The sequence below is a fragment of the Poromitra crassiceps genome (genome assembly GCF_964638095.1).
Source record: "Poromitra crassiceps genome assembly, chromosome: 16".
Lineage (NCBI taxonomy): Eukaryota > Metazoa > Chordata > Actinopteri > Beryciformes > Melamphaidae > Poromitra > Poromitra crassiceps.
The window spans coordinates 11,971,212-11,985,726 of record NC_139645.1 but is presented as its reverse complement, the minus strand read 5'-3'; the positions used below and the strand labels follow the sequence as shown (position 1 = coordinate 11,985,726).

The 14,515-nt window shown below is 45.4% G+C and overlaps 1 protein-coding gene across 2 annotated transcripts in view; it reads left to right on the top strand.

Moving 5' to 3' along the window:
• The window catches only part of iqgap1 (IQ motif containing GTPase activating protein 1), a 77,179-nt gene that overhangs the window by 20,433 nt on the left and 42,231 nt on the right, over positions 1-14,515 (top strand). For both annotated transcript variants that reach the window (XM_083652930.1, XM_083652931.1), the window contains exon 3: positions 14,307-14,463. In XM_083652930.1, coding sequence (XP_083509056.1) covers positions 14,307-14,463 — 157 coding nt within the window. The remainder of the gene's footprint in view (positions 1-14,306; positions 14,464-14,515) is intronic.

Sequence of the window (14,515 nt, the reverse complement as noted above, 5' to 3'; positions counted from 1 at the left end):
AGCACAAGAAGTGTGGAAAGATTTTACCAAACTGTCACAAGGAAGCGCCGGGCGGTGAGACAACCTGTTCTCCCTGTTACCCTCAGGGAGGAGGTACAGGGTTCCAAAAGCACGCACAAATCGCTTGAGGAACAGTTTCTTTCCGCAGGCCACAAGACTCCTTAACATACACAAATAGTGTAGTAGCCGTACCGTACCGCACTGCAGCTGCTACCATTACGTATGTCTAATGTTTAACTGTATGTCTAATAAGGTACATGCTATTTGCACCTGTATGTCAAATACGTCGAATTTAAAATGTCTAAGCACGTCTAAAGTATGCACATGACATGTGCACCTATGTGCAGTGAATATGCCACTGTCTCTGACTTGTCTTATCACTATACTGCCTTATTGCTTGTTGTGTCTCTTGTTGTTTTTGCACTCATATGCCTTGTTATATTTGTACTATGTTGTAAACGGAGTCCACAGCACAAGAATTTCACACGTGATACTTGTACCATGGAGTGACAATAAAAATCTTGAATCTTGAATCTTGAATCCTCCATATTGCAACTATCTGTGAATTTCCAGTATAGTGCACATCGATCAGAGGCTCATTGCAGTGTTACCCCTACCATTCTACAGCGACGCCCCCGAAGGGCCAGAAGAGGAAATTATTAATATTATTTTTTTCCCTGCTCTCCGAAAAATGTCGATAAACCTTTATGGCATATTATTACAATACAACAATACTGGTGTTGACAGTGTTGACAGTCAGATGCCAAATCATTCAAAACAATTAAGCATTTTGCTTTTAGGAGCATTGTGCCAGCGTGCGGCGCTGTTCCAACACGTGTCAACGTGTGTCGTTGCCTGTGAAACGCACATCCCATAATACAACCGTTCGCATCGCATCCCATAATAGTATGATGATACTTGGGGATGCCATTGCGAACATAGATGCGAACAGGTTAGCTAAAAATTTAGCGTTGCCAGCGACGGGCCCCCACCGTTGCGGTCGGGGTACGTTTCGAAATCCCTCCAGTCCTGAACAATTTGTCTAGGGGAAACACTGCATTGGAATAGCAAATATGGCTGATACCTGTCATCCACGCTGACTGCAGGCTGACAGTGAAAGCACTGTGTCTGCCCAGCTGCTATCTGAGCGTGTGTGAGAGCGAGAGTGCTGAGTGGAGACTTGAGAGGGTCAGCCGGTGCAGGATTCCACTGCTGCAGCAAAGCATGTAATGGACAACTTGGCTCTCTCGTCTGTTTGCTGCTCCTTCCTTCCTCCTGTCATCTTTCTTCTTCTCCTTCTCTCCATCCCTCTCTTTGTGCTTTGTCTTGCTGAAGTCCTCCGTGTTCCTGTTTGGGTTCACACACTGTCTTTCCCCTCCCTGGATTGTCGTTCTCCGTCATTTCAGCGTCTTCTAGGACAGGGCTTCTTCTCAAGCTTTTGGTAACGTAAGGCGGCGCATTTCTGATTTTTTTTTATTTCTGAGGACCACCTTCCCAAATAAATGAGAAAACAAAAAAGGCAGAAAAAATAAACCGGGCTGTCCGATCGTCTTCTCTGGAGCTGTGTTTCGCCCCACCCACCTCCCCAGTCCACCACCAACGTCTTGACTCCTGAAGAATTCACTACGGCGGGGGGGGGGGAGGATTCTCTATCGTAGACTGCAGTGTTAATTTTGGCAGCTATTTTAGATTTAGTTTTAGTCTTTAGACTAAAATGCTTATTAGTTTTAGTCACATTTTAGTCATTTGTATCCTTCATACAGTAGTTTTAGTCTAGTTTTAGTTTTTATCAGTGAAAATACAGTATGTAGTCGACGAACATTTTTAGTCTGGTTTTCGTCGACGAAATTAACACTGCTAGACTGAGCAGATGCCCTCCTCTCTCACCACAAGAAGAGGGTCATCTTAACACGGAGTCATTACTGTATGTGTGTTATACCACTGTCAGCTGCGTGGTGGTGATATTCAAACTAATTTAATTAATTTTAATTTTGCTTTTTTAGGTTTGGTAATAGGTACCACAGTGTGCAGAAATAGTGAAAGTGAGAATAACAGCACTGCATGCAGAACACTGTGTCTTTAGGAGCTCTTCAACCCTACAGTACTACTGTATGTAGCTGACATGTGTCAGACATGGCTGTAAAGCTAAAGCCATCTTCACACTACAGGCAAATCTGATTTGCTAAAGTCATTATCTTGATTGGTTTCCAAAATCTGATTTGGGAGAGTGTCCGCACTGCCACAAATCTGTGTTCAAGTCGGATCTGTGTCCAGACAGAACGAGCCTATCTGCATGGGTTGCTAATGGTAACGACATAGGTGTCAGTAAACAACTCGCTCTGAAGGTGCTTGCCACACTCCACATGTCCACATTGAAGTCACATCAGTCGAAAGCAGATTGGAAACTACCTCCATATGTGGTTTGGGACAAGTGACACAAATCAGACTTGGAGCTTCCAGACTCATAAAACAAATGGATAGAATCATTAATAGGTCATTAAAGTTTACAAATCGGATTTGGCCTCCTAGTGTGAACATGGCCTAAGATACTGTATCTTGATGTGAGAGGTCAAGGGACCCATTTAAAAATAGTCCCTACTTTGGAGCCATTTTACACCCGCTTCCCACCTACGTGTCCGTTCGTCCGTAAGTCCATCTGGATTTATAGTTTCCGTCAATACCAGAATCTTTGCGGTGGCTTAAAGATTGAGCGTGTCAGACCTCGTCACACTCACAGCCCACTCATCTTCTGGGGAAATGTTCTTGAGAAACAGCGTTCAGGACAGGTAGCTTCTGTTCCAGCTTCCACACAAACTGGCCCTGTTGTTTCTCAAGGCTGCTTTTTTCATTAGACAACAATGGACATTACAATGGAGGAGGTAGCGAGCGAGAGGGAGGGAGGAGGGAGGGAGGGTTAGGGAGGGAGGGAGAGAGAGGGTGAGAGCGAGGGAGAGAGAGAGGGAGGAGGGAGGGAGGAGGGAGGGTTAGGGAGGGAGAGAGAGGGAGAGAGAGAGGGAGGAGGGAGGTTTAGGGAGGGAGAGAGAGAGGGAGGAGGGAGGGTTAGGGAGGGAGAGAGAGGGAGGGAGGGAGGAGGGAGGGTTAGGGAGGGAGAGAGAGGGAGGGAGGAGGGAGGTTTAGGGAGGGAGAGAGAGAGGGCGAGAGGGAGGGAGAGAGAGAGGGAGGAGGGAGGGTTAGGGAGGGAGAGAGAGGGAGGGAGGAGGGAGGGTTAGGGAGGGAGAGAGAGGGAGGGAGGGAGGAGGGAGGTTTAGGGAGGGAGAGAGAGAGGGCGAGAGGGAGGGAGAGAGAGAGGGAGGGTTAGGGAGGGAGAGAGAGGGAGGGAGGGAGGGAGGTTTAGGGAGGGAGAGAGAGAGGGCGAGAGGGAGGGAGAGAGAGAGGGAGGAGGGTTAGGGAGGGAGAGAGAGGGAGGGAGAGAGAGAGGGAGGGTTAGGGAGGGAGAGAGAGGGAGGGAGGGAGGAGGGAGGTTTAGGGAGGGAGAGAGAGAGGGCGAGAGGGAGGGAGAGAGAGAGGGAGGGTTAGGGAGAGAGAGGGAGGGCGGGAGGAGGGAGGGTTAGGGAGGGAGAGAGAGGGAGGGAGGAGGGAGGTTTAGGGAGGGAGAGAGAGAGGGCGAGAGGGAGGGAGAGAGAGAGGGAGGAGGGAGGGTTAGGCCTTGGCCACACTGATCCGTGGTGTCTGTCCGTGTGCGTTCATTTCTCTGTTCACTTCCATTCATTTTCAATGACAACTGTCCGACTGTCCGTGGAGCACTCAGAAGCGTACGTATCCAGAAGATTTGCATACGTTTTGATGGACAGAAAGTTGAAGAGGGATGAACTTTTCCTGGATGGACGTATCGGATGGTCGGATGGTCGGATAGTCACTGTCCGTTTAGCCAATCAGAGTCGAGGTCTCGAGAGGAGGCGTTCCGAGATTTGTTTCAACTTTTCAAAGAAGATGGCGACCGAGGCGGTGAAGGAGGCTATAATTAATGCTGTGTACACCATCCCGCTGTTGTACAACGTGATAGTCAGTGTCACCGTCTGATTTCACCATCTAATCTGGTCATTCGGTGGCATTTTATTGCCACATAAGTAACGTAGCGCACAGAGCTAACAGCTAGCTGACGCCAGCTTTCTTCTTCTCTCGGTTTATAGGCGGGTCGCTGACACCTTCGAGGTGCTTACCGCCACCTGCTGTACAAGTAGGTTACTTGTACATGCAACAGACATAAATCTATCCGTCTATCCGTTCTGTTCATTTTCTGACGGATCAGTGTGGCCAAGGCCTTAGGGAAAGAGAGAGAGAGAGAGAGGAGGGAGGGAGAGAGAGAGGGAGGGAGGGAGGGAGGGAGAGAGAGAGGGAGGGCATGAATAGAAAAGTGTCTCTTACCTTGACATTGTGCTGTGTTTAGATAAGCACACCACACATTTGCCTTTCATTTCCAGCCATTCTGAACATGCTTCCTTCTGGCATGCATGGATGCACACACACACACACACACACGCACACACACACACGCACTCAGCACACACACACACACACACACACACACACACACACACACACACACACACAGCACACAGCGCACACACACACACACACTCAATGCCAAGGACAATAGAACAGAGCATTGTTAATAAGCGCTGGCAGCTTGTTTATCGTTGCAGGGCAGGCTCCTCAACTATTTAAATATTTATCATTTGATGGATTTACCACAGAAAGAATATTAGAAATTAATTTAAATTCTAGAATACAGAGGGATATAGCTTCACAACTTAAGGCAATATATTTTCCCCACCATTGCCATAGCTAGGCCACTGGAATTTAGCCTAGGTAGGTAGCTAGTAGCTAACTAGTGAGCAAGCTAACTTCCCTGCTAAAGTCAAGCAATCGTAATTGTGGCTCCCAAGATCGCTAGTTATGCCCAGTAATCCATGAAATATGCAATAATCAAAAAAGAACAACAGGCAAATGGGATCCAAAAATCTCATTAAATTTAAACATGGGGGTGGTGGGATCCTCGTTAGAGTGACTCTCCTTCAACTGTACGACCTGGCTGGGTGCAAGCTCTGCCCAAGCCCTTGAGCAAAATCTCTCTGTAGCTGATCTGCACTGTGACTGGAGGAGGCTTTCCGTTTGGGGATCAATACAGTTATCACATGTCATTATTATTATTATTAAAGTCCTCCTGACCCACCTGATGTGAGCATGGAGTCATGGCTCTTAACATTATAATAACAAAGCCTTCACTCTGTTAGTATAAGTGCCATATTATCCAGTGGTAATGAAACAGGAAGTGCAGTGGAAGCTATTGGTGTGTGTGTGTGTGTGTGTGTGTGTGGGGCTCAGGGACAGACCTAGCAAATGGGAAGTCTGTAAACAGTCAGCCGGTAGACTCTAAAGATTCTCTACCTCCATAGACTAAACATTCATTGACTACCCGTGCAAACCACTCATTCACTGTGTCCCTGTCGTGTGTCTGCTCTGACCGTTTTTGATCGTTTCGGATTTTTCTCCCACTCTCCCCACAACATCCTCTGCCGACCTGGGGAGAGTTGTAAACTAGCACATGCTTCCTCTGATCCATACTGTACGTGCAGTCGCCCACCACTTATTTTCACCCGACAGCGAGGAGTTTCACCGGGCAGGACGTAGCACGTGGGAGGATCGCGCTATCCCCCCCCCCCAGTTCCCCTCCCCCCGAACAGGACAAGCACCCCCCGGCCCGACCAGCGGAGGCGCTAGTGCAGCGACCAGGACACGTACCCTTAATCCGGCTTCCCATCCGCAGGCAATCGTGCCTGTTAAGGACGCCGGACCAAGCCAGAGGTAGTCTCTCCCCAGACTCAAATATTACGTTGAATCGCTGCGCTCCGCATACTACATAAGTGAGTCTGTGCCAGTTCACAGCCACTGCTGGTTTTTGAAGGCGGGTTGAAATTGAATGAGTGACAGGTCGTAGCACCGATGAGAAAAATGGGCTGCGCCTCCCGTGTCGTCTGATCGCAAAGTCGTTACTGTTTGGAGAGGACTGAAGCCATCACTGGCCAAGTGAACGGTTCCCTCCCATAACCAGCCCTCTGAGGGAAAGTGTCCCAGACCCAGAGAGAGCTCTGCAGCATGCAGTAACGTAGTGAGTAAGCCAGAGGTAACACGGGCGCTCGAACCTGCAACCCTCGTGTTGTTGGTAGGTCAGGGAATCTAACCCTACCGCTGCACTACCCGGACGCCCCTGCTCTCACAGCTCAGGTGCACCAATATAAAGTAAAGCTGCCGGAGTTAAATTGACCAGAATAGAGGTTTTTCCTTTTCCAGTAGTCAGAACTCTCCGTGTAGAGGAGAGGATGCACGGGGGACAGAAGCTCTACGAGAGCGACTGCTGGCCAGCTGTCTGGAGGTCTTCCTGGAGACACAGCGGTCTTCCTATGAGACTGACCTCTGACCCCTGCACTGGCTTAGGCTTCCTGCCAGCACAGAGGGTGTGCGGACCGGACAGGATACTGATGCTTTCTGATGTGTGTCGGCACTCCAGTGTAGCAGTGTTTCTGTTTTTACAGCTGCTTTGAGCTCACAACCAAAGTGCACTGCGAGCTATGCTATCACTTTAGAATCCACAATTATAATGTCATGTGTTGTTATGTGTTGTTATCGTTGAATACTCTGTTCTAATTGGCCAGTGAAGGTATTCTGAGTAGGACTGGGCAATATATTGATATTATATCAATATCGTCATGATATGAGACTATATATGAGATGAGATGAGATGTGTATTTTGGATAACGTGATATGGCACAAGTGTTGTCTTGCTGTGTTAATACATTAATACAGTGATGTAATTTTCTGAACTTACCAGACTGTTCTAGCTGTTCTATGATTTGCCTTTAGCGACTTAGTCATTATCTCCACATCGATGATTATTTATCAAAAATCTCATGGTGAAAATATTTTGTGAAAGCACCAACAGTCAGGGAAGGAAACGCCGTCTTTGCATTTCATTTCGATCACAGTCTTGTGCTTTATGACAAATATTTAGCCCACTTCGTATAAAATACCCAGATATCGTGCATCGCCATTCAGCCTAAAATTACCGAGATATGATTTTTGGTCCAGATGGCCCAGCCAGACCTCATTCTGAGGTCTTTTAAATTTGTGGATAACAGACGGCTGTTTCACATGATGTCAACAAGGTTGTTTTTCTTGTTTTCTATAGACCTTTATCACCCACAACCCAATGGGTGACATCACGGTGGCTACGTCCATATTTTATACAATCTATGGCTAGAACCAGAGCAATCTAGTAAGAGAGTGGCGTCAGCGGAGGTCCAAAATGCATGACTCAGTAGCCAATAGGTTGAGGCCACGTCTCGTCATAGACGCTGGGTTAGCTGGCTCAGCCTGGCTGGGGGCGTGGTCAGGGTGGGGTAAAAACCCCCGTTCTATCCATTCAGAAAAGTTAGAATTTAGCTGATAGCCCAGCCCAGGCAGACACGATCGGGGATTTAACCACCGCAGTAAACGCACATCTGAGCAGACGTCTTGTGTTCTGCTCTAGAACCCCCAAACATGTAGTTTAGAGCCGCAGCACCGTCTTTTGGTGAGTCAGCCCATGAGATATATGGGCGGTTTTACCCCACTCGCGCGCCAGCCGTTTAACATTTTGTGGGCGTTCCCACACATGCGGACTGTCTCTATGAACAGCCAGGAAGGAGGCTCGCGCTACTTTTGAATGCTAAAATAAAGCTGATAATGTACAATTTGATTCTTTAAACGTCTGACCCTTTCAAAGTACATCACAAACTGGTCCATTGGAGTGAATGGAGATGTCGGCTCTGGCTAGAATCAGTAAGAAGCCTAGCTGCTGCAACCTGCGTTCTGAACTATTTGGAGGTGGAAAAGTGACTTTTGCATGTTGCCATGAAAGTATAGCGAGTTACAATAATCCAGTGGTGAGAAAACTATAGCGTGGACGGTGGATTCCTTTGTCCAGGTCACTCTGTGATGCTATTGGTTGGTTGGGGTGTGTACATCTCCACAAGATTCCAGACAAGACTCTCATATCTGTGGCTGTTTTCTAACAGCACACACACAGGCCGACAGTATTTGTGTCATGTTCGCAATTTCCACATTTGTTTTGGCTGTCTTGTGTGTCGCTGGAATTCGATTGTCGACATTCTAACATCCCATTCAGCGCCCTCGCTGGTGGAGTGGAGGAGGGTGCGTCTGTGTTTGTGCCGGGCGGGGAAGGGTGTGTACTGTTAGGGCCTGATAAAAGAACCATTAGTCTTTCTGGAGCCTTTCCCTGCTCCAGTGTGGAGTGAAAGGAGGGGGTTGTTGCAGGCCGGCCGGCCCCGGCCCCTGCGCCTCGGGGCCGGACACCCTGCCCTCAATAGCCTGCCTGTGTCTGGAGACCCCCGTGTCACCACTTCCTGGGAGGGGGGAGTTGTTTCAGCTGCTTGTTATAGCCGACCTGTGCACTGCAAGGTGTGTGTGTGTGTGTGTTCATTCATGTGTTTCTAGATGTATGAAGACCTCAAACAGATAGGGAAATCCTTCAAAGTGAAGACATTTTTAGCCAGTCCTCATGTATTTAGATGGTGTTAGTTTAGCATTAAGACTTGGGTTTTATAGTTGAAATTAGATTGGGTTAGGATTAGGAATTGAATGAATGCAGTCAGGGTCAGTGAAGGTCCTCACAAGTATACAAATACAAGTGTGCGTGTGTGTGTGTGTCCATAGCGAGAAAGAGCCTCTGAATCAGGCCATAGTTGACCTGGATGTTGCCGACAAAGGCCAAAGTTGCAGAAGAGGGGGGGTGTTTTCTTAGCAGAGAGAGAGAGAGAGAGAGAGAGAGAGAGAGAGAGAGAGAGAGAGAGAGAGAGAGAGAGAGAGAGAGAGAGAGAGAGAGAGAGAGAGAGAGAGAGAGAGAGAGAGAGAGAGAGAGAGAGAGAGAGAGAGAGAGAGCTCCTACTGCTCATGCCTCATGGCCAGTGATAAACTCCTGCCTTTCATATCAGACTGCTGATACACTGAGGCGACAGTAAGCACATTACTGCGCCGGGCGGACACAGTGTGACGTTTGCTTCATGAGATGCACTGTCTAATAAGATAGGATCGCCTCAGGGGGAAATCCAAGTTAAGGAGAAGAGGATATGATGACAGATATTTGGATAACATGGTGACGTGGGGATGTTGTTGTGCTTTGAAGTCGTCAACTTGGGCAACTGTTAGCATAGCATTAAATGAAGCATCGTGGTGCTACAGAGATGCCTACAAACCATCTTCTCCAGATGTCAGAGAACATGCTCATTAATATCTGTCAATATAACCGCACAATATGATGATGTTTTTGCATGTCTGCAGTCCTCCTGATCGCCAGCGTAAGGAACATCATTTAGAATAGCTGCTGTTGGATCCGTAGTGACCGCAGGGCGACGATGACACGAGGTGGAGGAATCCAGTCCACCAGGCCCGTCCCCGTCCCCGTCCCCGTCCCCGTCCCCAGTGTGTGAGCTCAGCAGGTGTCTCAGCAGGAATGTGACTGACTGACTGCACTGCACAGTAATGACCTCAAAGACATGAACTGTCACACAGGAGGAATGCTGGGAACTCACCGGGAGGTTACCACAGGCCAGGCTTTGGTGTTGTGTTTATGTGTTGTTTTGGTGCTCTGACCTTCATTCATACGTGCCAACATTCGGCTGTGGAAAAAGACAGATCTTCTTCTGCGGTATCGGCAAATGCAGGTCCGTCGAAAAACTCAGTCAGTGTTCTGATAGCTACGCTATCGGGGTCACTCGTGGGTAGGTGAGGTGAGAGGGCATGATGGGACCCCTTTGATAGTTTTTCCCTTTCCAGAATTTAGCCTAACTTTTTTGGAGCGTTATTTAACCCCCTTTTCGGCAAGCTAGCATGACGTGGTTGGTACCGACGGATGCCTGTGGAGCCGTGTCGATAGTTGAGCGGTTAATTAAGCCCAATTTATGCTTTGTCTGCCGACACTTTTGAAACGGTCGCCGACAGAAATGAGGACTTGAGTCGACACTTTCAAGTGTCGGCGAGCAGTGTCTTGCTACCTGGTGAAATGTCTAGTGTCGCTGACTATGTCACGATGTGTCGCGCAAGTCTGATTGGCTATATAGACGGCACGCGCTTGACTTCCTTGTTTTGGTTTTCACTCGATTGAAATTAAGGAACGTGTCCCCGCTATTTTTATCAGCCTGTCCTTGGTGTCTGACTTCGTGAAAATCACAAAGAACATTGTGACCAATTTCCCAGAGCGAGAGGAGGTGAGTTGTGTGTCGTTTATATGCGGCTGCAGCCAAGTACGTTACATCTTGCCTCCGAGGTGGTTTCACTGTGCCTTCCCTCTCTTCTCTTGGCTGTCTGCTTATAGCGTTCGAGTGTCACGTGACCATTGAACCGAGGCGAACATTCACTGAAGTATAAATGCAACACCATGAGCGACACTTTCTTTTTCGTCTGCGACCATGTGCTGAGCGACACTTTCTAATAAGTATAAATTAAGCTTTAAGCTGCTAGTGCCTTTCTGCAATTCCTTCTCGATGGTAAGGACGTTCTAGGAGCGCTCCTCTTCTCAGCACTGCACCTGGCGTTTAAGCGATCTCGGTGGCTAGTGTTTTTGGGCGCCTCAAGTCAAAAGTTTGACTTTTGGACGCAGAGGCGCGCTGCTCGTCAATGTCACGTTTTTTCCACAGCAACAAATAAGCGCTCGTGTGTGTGTGTGCTGCTGTGCGCTCTGGACATGATTTCCAAACCTTCTGACCTGAAGAAAACGCTTCCCGTCAACGGGGGCCCCTTAGGTCATCTAGTTTCATATGATACCAGAACCTTCTGGCTTTAAAACTGAGCCTGCAGTGCTACAGCCATTTGGTATGTATCACTATGAAATAATAATTATTATCACTATTGTATCACTATGAAATAATTATTATTATCACTATTGTATCACTATGAAATAATAATAATCACTATTGTATCACTATGAAATAATAATAATTATCACTATGAAATAATAATAATTATCACTATTGTATCACTATGAAATAATAATTATTATCACTATTGTATCACTATGAAATAATAATTATTATCACTATTGTATCACTATGAAATAATAATAATTATCACTATTGTATCACTATGAAAAAATAATAATAATGATCACTATGAAATAATAATAATGATCACTATTGTATCACTATGAAAAAATAATAATAATGATCACTATGAAATAATAATAATGATCACTATTGTATCACTATGAAAAAATAATAATAATGATCACTATGAAATAATAATTATTATCACTATTGTATTACTATGAAATAATAATAATTATCACTATTGTATCACTATGAAAAATAATAATAATGATCACTATGAAATAATAATAATGATCACTATTGTATCACTATGAAAAAAAAAAAATAATGATCACTATGAAATAATAATTATTATCACTATTGTATTACTATGAAATAATAATAATTATCACTATTGTATCACTATGAAAAAATAATAATAATGATCACTATGAAATAATAATAATGATCACTATTGTATCACTATGAAAAAAAATTAATAATGATCACTATGAAATAATAATTATTATCACTATTGTATTACTATGAAATAATAATAATTATCACTATTGTATCACTATGAAATCAGGAGATTAACAGGAGAAATTACCCATTGGGAGCACAGCGGGATGAAAGGGTTAAAAAGAGGGAGACTCACGCGAAAGTTGGTGTTGGCAGGTTCTCTTTGGTGGCTTGACTGTACGTACGGCACTAATATGCAATCCATACCTGGCTGTGAGATGTTTAGTTTGCTTCCCTCCTACCTGTGCAGCACCAGTTGTATCCTGTTTGCTTGCTGTGGAGTTGGACTTACAGTGGTGACCTGTGAGAGGGCTGCTTCTCCCTGGAGGCCCGTCTAGTTTAACACAGTGTAGCATTTTATAATCGGCCAAGTCGGCCAACTGCTGTCCCGCTCGGGGCTACACAATAACACAGTGAAACCGTAGCAGGCGTAGATCAGCCTGCGTCCGTGTGTCGGACACCCCTGGTCTGATGTGGAGGGGAAGGTGCATGTTGAGTTGATACTGAGGTGCCTGCGTGACGTCATTCGTAGGGGATGATTTGTTCCAAATATGAAACTTTATAATGTGGAAATGTGCCTTTTGGCTTCACCATAATAAACACATGATGACTGCCTTTGCCAACAATGGAAACTGGAAAGGTGTAAGCTATGAAGAAGTGATTCTGTCCAAATGATGTAGTGATATTGGCCTAACAGCCCAGGGCACACCAATCAACCGTTCTCCAACAGCTGAAACTTCTCAGTCTTATTATAGGATATTTAATTACTTACTTACTTATATTATTCTATTTTATATTTTGTGTACTTGCGTTTTCTACTTCTGTTTACTTTGCACTATTGCTTGCATTTGCACCATGTAAAACACTATGTGGAGCCTCTCAACACAAGAATTTCACACAGACACACACCTGTACAACCGGAGTGACAAATAAACACCTTGAACCGTGTACAAAAAACATGCAACAAAATAAGGTTGTCAAAAGTATCGATAAGTGTCCATACTCATTTTTTTTAAATGGATACAATACTCATTTGCAACACGTATCGATACGATAATACCAGCAGTGCTTTCTCTTAATGAAAAATCAAACCTACTACAGATTTTTCCCTCCCTATCATTGGTGGGTATCTGAGTGTTCTGATAGGCTGATGACTGGAGCAGGGGCAATCTGCTGTGTTCTGATAGGCTGGTGACTGGAGCAGGGGCAATCTGCTGTGTTCTGATAGGCTGGTGACTGGAGCAGGGGTAATCTGCTGTGTTCTGATAGGCTGATGACTGGAGCAGGGGTAATCTGCTGTGTAACTAATTCCAACGTTTTGTATATGACTTCTTGCACAATATGACTCTAATAATATCAATAGCAAATTGTTTGCATGGCTGTACAACATGTGACTGTGTGTGTTTATGTTCAGTTTCCTCCCTCTCGAGGCAGTATGTGCAGAGTACATCCATGTATTGTTAAGCAGTTATTATTGATTAAATGTCAAAGTTTAATTGAACCTCTTTCTGCAGTTGTGTTATAAAAGCCGAGTGCCAGGAGGCAACAACGCCTCTCACTGCTGTAAAGTCAGTTACAAGCTCAGCTTATGGCTTTGATGAAATGGTGTTAGTAAGAAATGTCCCATAAATCTTTGATCTCAGGTCAGTGCAGCAGCGGTGTAGTCGAAGGAATAGTCTGTCATTCTAGCAGGAGCTTTACACATACTGACTACAGCCCGACCCATATATCGGTCCACCGATATTATCGGCCGATAACCGATATATCGGTATCGGCCGATATGTTGGCTGATATGCCGATATTTTTTTATTTCGTATTTTTGAAGTCATAGACAACATGTTGTGTATATTTGGTCTTTTTTCTTAATTCAAGTTATAATTCAAGTTATATTTTATATTTGTTCCATTTGTGTTTTTGTATTTCTAGTTATTTATAATGATTAAATCCCCAGTTAAGTTGACTGTTTCATTGCGTGGATGTCAAAGTTGATTGATGAGCTGTGAAATATCCTGCCTACATTACATATCTCAAGTCATGTCAAGTCATATCTTTGCCAAGTGTTTGATATTTGAGGGATCATTGCAAAAACATTGTGTAATATAATGTCTATATTTAATATAAGAATATCGGCCGATATATCGATATTGGATTTTTTTTTTTACTCCCTAATATCGGTATCGGCATCAGCCTCAAAAATCCAGTATGGGTCGGGCTCTAATACTGACTTCTGATGAGCGGTTGGGCTGTATGGCCACTTGTTTCTTTAGCATTATACTAGCCGGGCTAGGCAATAATAACATAGTCATTTATCATTTAGTGGCATCATATAGTGATTTTGTTATATGACGCCATCATTCTGCTGCTTTAAATTGACAATAACACCTAAATGAGGTATGAAACATTTTAAGGAATATTATTTGAAAATTTCAGTTTTGTCTGACATCACGCCTGACGTTACTATTCGGTTCACTGGGATTAACATTTATTTGATTATTACCTCCGCCAACAGAGTGGAGAGGTTATATTTTCGCCCCGTCTGTCTGTCTCTCAAAAAGTTACGAACACAGATTTGCATGAAACTTGGCAGTTGTATCAAACGCGCGCATGCTATGTGTGTGTCCTTCCTGCCTGCCTTTATTCAGAACAGTGATGTGTGTGTGTATGTGTGCTGTGCCCTCCTTGCAGGTGGATGGAGGCGTGTCTGGACGAGGAGCTGCCGCCCACCACAGAGCTGGAGGAGGGGCTGAGGAACGGCGTCTATCTGGCCAAACTGGGCAACTTCTTCGCCCCGCGCACCGTCTCCCTCAAGAAGATCTACGACCGCGAGCAGACGCGCTACAAGGTGCTAACAGGAGCGCGCAGGATAAACACTCGCCTGTATTTCAGGCACTTTG